Source organism: Phyllostomus hastatus, unplaced genomic scaffold, assembly GCF_019186645.2.
Source record: "Phyllostomus hastatus isolate PE091 unplaced genomic scaffold, TTU_PhHast_1.1 phas_contig_1048, whole genome shotgun sequence".
Classification (NCBI taxonomy): Eukaryota; Metazoa; Chordata; class Mammalia; order Chiroptera; family Phyllostomidae; genus Phyllostomus; species Phyllostomus hastatus.
Window position 1 is genome coordinate 300,606 of NW_025333513.1, and position 6,253 is coordinate 306,858.

At 54.2% G+C, this 6,253-nt stretch overlaps 1 protein-coding gene across 1 annotated transcript in view; it reads right to left on the bottom strand.

Annotated features, from left to right (window-relative positions):
- The window catches only part of SCUBE3 (signal peptide, CUB domain and EGF like domain containing 3), a 34,371-nt gene extending 32,657 nt beyond the window's left edge, over nucleotides 1-1,714 (bottom strand). The window contains exon 1 of the mRNA XM_045835354.1: nucleotides 1,630-1,714. Within this exon, the coding sequence (XP_045691310.1) occupies nucleotides 1,630-1,714 (85 nt within the window). The remainder of the gene's footprint in view (nucleotides 1-1,629) is intronic.
- Nucleotides 1,715-6,253: the final 4,539 nt, after the last annotated feature.

Below are 6,253 nucleotides of genomic sequence, written 5' to 3' on the forward strand. Positions count from 1 at the left end.
AAGATATTGCTTGCTCCCTGGCTTCTCCCCCAGCCCCCCAGTCTTACTAGGCAACTACAGACACTGGCTCCAACTTGAAAGAGGCCCTTATCTTGTCTCTAGGTTATTGCACTAAATCTGTTCCTTCCTTCAGACTAAACTCCCTAGCTAATTCCCTGTTATGAGTAAGTCAGCACGCACTACAAAAGCCAGCTTTGTTTATGAAAACACAAGCAAATCCACAGTAGGAGAGGGGCTGCTCCCAGGCTGGGGGTAGCAGTGATAGTGGGCTGTCTGGAACCAGGGCTGGAAGAGAGGCAGTTTGGGGTTGGAAGGGCTGGGGGTGGGGCAAGGTATTTGACAGACAAGGGTCTCGGTTTTGGTTCTGTTAAAGGACAGGGTGGGGGAGGCAGGGGTAGTCGAAGAGGCAGTGTGTGGGGAGAAGAGGATGGCATTGATACAGCTCCTTCCTTTGAACAGAGCGGGGGCCCATGCAGCACAAAGAGCAGTTTAAGAGCCAAGTGCTCAGGCTCCGGGACACAGTGACCTACCTGACTACCACAGACTCAGGCTTCCCCAACTCCCAAGTTCAACTTCTCCTTCTGGCCCAGCCACCTCCACACCCAGCTTGGTTTCAGGAGCTCAGGGATAACAGGCAGAAGAATCCTGTTCTCCTGGGCAAAGCCTTTGCCAGGAGGAATTTTCTTTTTGTCCGTATATATCTCTTCCTGGGTGTGGACACCATGGGGGAAGGGTGCAGCAAGAGGTCAAGGGGGAGGGGAGGCTGTCCCCAAGAGAACTGTAGTGCGCCAGCCTGGCTTCTGCCAGCACAGCCTTGGGGCTGGCCAAGCAATGAGCCTGGGAGGGGGGAGGGCCTCCCTGTCTCTCTCTTTAATTCCTAGAGGGATCTGTCAGAGCTCCCCAGTCTGGAATTTTACTTTGTTATTTCAATGCAATTCTGACCTGGATTTAAATGGAATTGAAAACCCAAGGCCTTAATAAATAAATATTATGATAAGAAATGAAAGCCATGCAAGACGAAAGATTTCCCCCCAAAGAGGCAGAAACACAACATTCTTGCCGGGAGCCAGAGTCACAGAAATTTTCTTCTCTTCTTCAGCCCCCTACCATCCCCTGAGAGATGAGTTGGTTTTCCCATAAAAGATTCTATTTTTCTTTAACATTTTTCCACTGATAAGGCAACAACTCCGAACTTTCTATCTAACTTTGCATGAGGACTGGGGACGAGGGACAGAAATCTATGACATGACTGAAAAGTTTTCACGCTCAGTCTCTCCAGGCCACAACTGAAGTTTCTGGCAACGTTTGAGAGAAGATTCTATCTCATACTTCTGGAGGACAAGAAGTCTTTCAAAGATGCTGGGGTGGCAGTGAAACAGGCAGAATTCTTAGGTGCGTGGTCACGTCTGCTCAGGACCCCCCAAACTTCTCACTTATCCGTGCCACCTCTGGCTCTTCCAGCGCCCAGAGGGCAGGTCCCCAGCCCGGGAGTGTGGTGCACCGTGCGGGTCCTGACAGCAGCAGACTTCCCAGCACCTGCCCTGCCCCTTGGAACTCGCGTCCCCGCCCTCGGGCCCCGCAGACTCGCAGACTCCGCAGCCCCGCGGCCGCGAGCCCCTCCTTCCTTACCTTGTGCGGCTTTGCTGTGCTGGGCGGCGCGGGCTTGGACAAGCAGGACGAGCAGGCAGAGCCCAGGCACGCGCCCCGAGCCCATGCTGGAGCCACCCGCGGCCGGGCGGCCGGGGCCGGTCTCGCAGCTCCCGGAGGGCGGAAGCGGGCCGGGCCCCCGCGCGCCGGAGGGGGGAGGGGAGGGGGCGCCCCTCCGGGGCCCGGCCGGGGGCTGGGGTGCGGGGCGCGGACCGAGGCTCCCTGGCAGGAGGTTCCCGATGCTGCCGTCTTCTCCCGACCCGACGCCGGGAAGAGCAAGGCGGAGAGCGCCAAGAGGCTGGGGCGTCCGGAGCCGCTGACGGAGGGGAACCCCCGCCCTCTCCTAGCCGGGCTGTGCTATCGGCGGCGGCGGGGCTGCTCCGTAAAATCCCACCCAATTTCCAGCTTCGCCCGCAGAGAGCTCCAGCAGGAGAGCGCGCAGAACCCGAGCGAGGGACCTGAGAAAGGGGAGGGGAAACGCAGCGCCAGAAACACGCCCTTTCTGCCTCTTTCTTCCTCTCTCTCTCTTTCTCCGTCTCTCAGGCTCCGTCTCTTTTTCTTCGCCTTTCTCCTCCTCCTTTCTCCTCCTCTCCTCGCTCCTTTTCCTTTTCTTCCTCCTCCCCCCACTCCTCCTCCACCACCTCCTTTTTCGTGCCCTTTTTTCTTTCAAATGGGGCCTCGGCGCGGCGGCCGCTCCCCCTGCGCGCCCGGGCGCGGCGGCCCCCTCCCCAGGCTGCCGGGCCGCTGCCTGCAGGAATTTACAATCCGACGCTGGGGGAGCGGGCCCGGTCTCCATGGAGACGGCTTCCCCGGGAGCAGGGAGGTCAGGCACAGACCGCGCACAATCAATGGATCAATGCAAGTCCCGCTCGGCTCCAGACCAAACTGCACCCGGCTCGCGCTCGTCCTCTCTCCCCGCAGAAAGAGTTGGGGTTTAGGGTGCGACCCCGCGCTCGCACGCGATGAGGGCCGCGGGATGCGGATTTGCACACACACCTCAAGCAGACAAAGGGAGTGCGGGCAGTCGGGGAGGCTGGGCCGGACAGGAGCACACAGGCACCCAAGCATGTCCCCTGACACAACCTGACACGCGGGACAGCCACAGCCACATAAGACCTCGAAAAACAGAGCAACTCGAAAGCGGGCCGATTAACGCCCTCTCAACTCCACCACACCTCTCACCCCCAGGACTCAATCCGTATTGCTAATGCTGTGTCCACTTTAATTGAGGACCAAGAAGAAACCAGCTTTCTCCCCAGCTGTAACCGCCAGCTCTAGGGCCTTGGAGGTAGCTCACTGAGCTACCCTACCCAAGCAGACCTGGGCTCACATATAAAACATTCTAGTGTACTGGGCACAGGGGAAAAAGCCAGCCTACCGAGATACGCGTGGGTGTGTAAGTACAAAGACACAAAGATATCTACAACATGCTTCTTCAAACCTTCCTTCGAAGCTTCAAGATGTCCTGACCAATCCATTAACCCTTTACCCCTCCAACTGCAAGGGCAGTTGAGGAAAGATAAATGAAAATTTAAAAAATAGGGCAAAGTATGCCAAAGAAGCAGTGTCCCTGAACCATGGACCCGGCCTCCTGACACATTCACCAGCTTTGCATCCTCTCTCCTTCCACCCAGGGGAGAGAGGGAAGACCTCTAGAAAGGTAGGGAGAGCTTTCTTGGAGAATGGGCCTTCAGTCTGACTGAGTCTATGTCAGAGTGTTACTTATGCTTCGGAGCTAGTTTTCTGCAGGAAAGAGACCACTGGGACCCAGCTAACTTCATAGAGCCCTGAGGGTACCCAGTAGAAAGGGACAGTGACCAGGGTCTCCCTGAATATAACTCAGTTCTTAGACCTTTGACACTGGCGACCCACATTAGCTGGGGTGACAGGCAGGCTTTGCTAGCAGTCTCCTTAGCCCTCAGGGAGAACCAAGCCCCTAGGGATTGAGAGGAAACGTAGGACAGAAACAGACTCAAGCATTTTAGTTTCTTGTCCCTGCTCTATCTCGGGACAAAGACTTCCTTTGGGCAAGTCATATCTCAGTGGAACCCGAGTGGGTCCACTGAGGGTTCCTCAGTGGGTCTCAGTGTCCTCATCTTGAAAAACTGGGTGAGGAGGCTTGAGAACCTGTCTGCGTGGCAGGGAAGACGATGGTTGGGATGAGAGCACGTAGGTCACGGAATGGCGTGGAGGTCACAGAAATGTTGGGTCAGATGATATCCAAGGTCCCTCCCAGCCCTGTCATTCCAGGACCTCCCTCTTTCATTCCATTGATAAACCCTCCTCTCGAAGCAGCTTCGCCTGCTGCCACCAATTATGTGTAGGGCTGAAGGGCAAGTGCAAACTTGCCATCATCTCTTTCCCAAACAAGAGAGTATTTTTATCAAAAGAAGAAAAAAGGAAGAATTGTAGGTTGCCAGACGAAGCCTGATCAATTTGGGACATAGGGAGGAGTCCCCAGGGTAGGAAGGGAGTGTGTACCGTGCCTTGCTCTGCACACTGGGTGGGGGGGCCTCTCTGGTTCCCTAGGGAGGAGGGCTCTGGCCACCCCGTGAACCACAGTTGAAGTGGGCATGGAGGAGTCTGTGGGGGTGGATCTATGGGTTGTCTCAGACCTGCAGTTCAGTGCAACTTGTTGGGCCTCTGAATGTGGACATTGCTCTGGCGTGGGGGAAGGGAGGCTTGAGTGGGTTATCCTGCCTTACCCACTATGTCTCTGTGTCCTTTACTCTAGTTTCCTCCCCCCACACTCATTTTGCCAGCATTTCACTTTGTTTCCTCTGCTCCTCTTGGACCTGCTGAGCTTCCTCCACACCTGGGCAGAAGAGGCAGTTCCTGCCTGGCTCCCTGCCCTCCGGTGTGGTACCAGCCCACTACCAGCCCTACAGAGAGTCGCTGTGAACTGGGTGCTGGTCCCATTGCCTTCTGCCCTGCCCACCTCTGCAGGGACTCACAACTGAATAGTGACTCAGAAAGATGACAAGGAAGGGACAATGAAGTGGCTCTTGCAAGTGGTACGCAGAAGCAGCAGTATATGCCACACCCTCACTTGCAGGGGCCAAATGTCCCTGGGTTCCCAGAGCCTCCCACACTCACCTCTCCGGCTGCAGTTTGCCTGGGCCTCACTTTCCTGTAGGGAGACCTCTGACATGCATTTCATTCTGATTTTTCCTGCACATGTCTAGGGAGAGGACTGGCCTGGGGGCCCACAGCTGATAACATCTCAGTTCTGATCCTGCTTAAGAATACCCCTGCCAGGGCTCCACCACATTCAAGGGCTTCCCCTCCCCTCCACGTCTCCTTCCATGAACCTTTGCTTTTTCTCCCTGCTCCTCAGCTTTAGCACCTGTGAAGTGGGTCCAGCGGCAGGCACGGTAGTCTAATGGAGAACATGTACACATTGGAACTAGACTCCCCCAAGGTCAATATCAGGCCCTACCATTTCCCAGCCATCTGTCCATTCGTGGTGAGTTATTTCATTTCTCTGAGCCTCAGTTTCATCGACTAGAGAGTGGGTATGGGCATATGAACTCAAAGGGAGGCATATATCACTAACTACATGGGCTCTAGAGTAAAGTAAACCACAGTTTTAGTTTCAGCTCTGCTACTTTATAGCTGTGTGATTTCAGGTAAATTACTCATCTCAGCGAGCTTCAGTTTTTTTCTTCTGAAAATGGGAATAAAAATACCCACCTCATCGGGTTATGGTGTTAATTAAATAAGATAATGAATGGGCCCTGGCTGGTGTGGCTCAGTTGAATTGAGTGCTGGCCTGTGAACCAAAGGGTCGCCAGTTCGATTCCCAGTTGGGGCACATGCCTAGGTTGCAGACTGGGTCCCCAGCTAGGGGCAAGTGAGAAGCAACCACACAATGATGTTTCTCTTTCCTCTCCTTCCCCCTCTCTCTAAAAATAATTTTTAAAAATCTTTAAAAAAGATAATAAATGGAAAATCTCCGGCACACAGTAGGCATTCAATAGATGATGGCCATTGCTGTTATTTCAGCTATTTCTCAGAAGGAACAAAGGCCACAGTGTTTGGTGGTAAAGCTACAGTAGCTCCTGGAAAGGGATAGTCTTGTCCCAGGTGAGACTTTGATGCCATTTGGTGTGAGCACAGGCAATCGGGCTTGATTTTCACCACCTCGTTAGGCTCCTGTCTATTATATATTCCTACTAAGAAGGTTCCAAAAAATAGCATGCATCATAGCACTGCGCCCTTGTCTGCAGCACTTCCAAGTTGGAGGCCGAAGGACACTCATCTGCCAGGAAGGGTAGCTCCAGAATTCCTCTTTCCCTGCCACTTTGCGTCTCCTACCCTGCCTTATGAAGGCACAGAGGCTCTGAGACACAAATTAGAGCTCATCGTTACCATTTACTGAGTGCTTTCTATGTGCCAGGCACCGTGCCAGGCACTCCACTACCAGTATATCCAGCCAGAACTGTTATACCCATTGTGTTGATGGGAAGACTGAGGCTTAGACAGGTCAACCTGTCCAGACGGCTGACTAAGAAGAGATGAAGCAGGATTTAGGCCCAGGCCTGATTCTGAAGCCTGTATACCTCCTCCGTCCCCTATACTGCCTCCTCGGAATCCACAGGGCCTA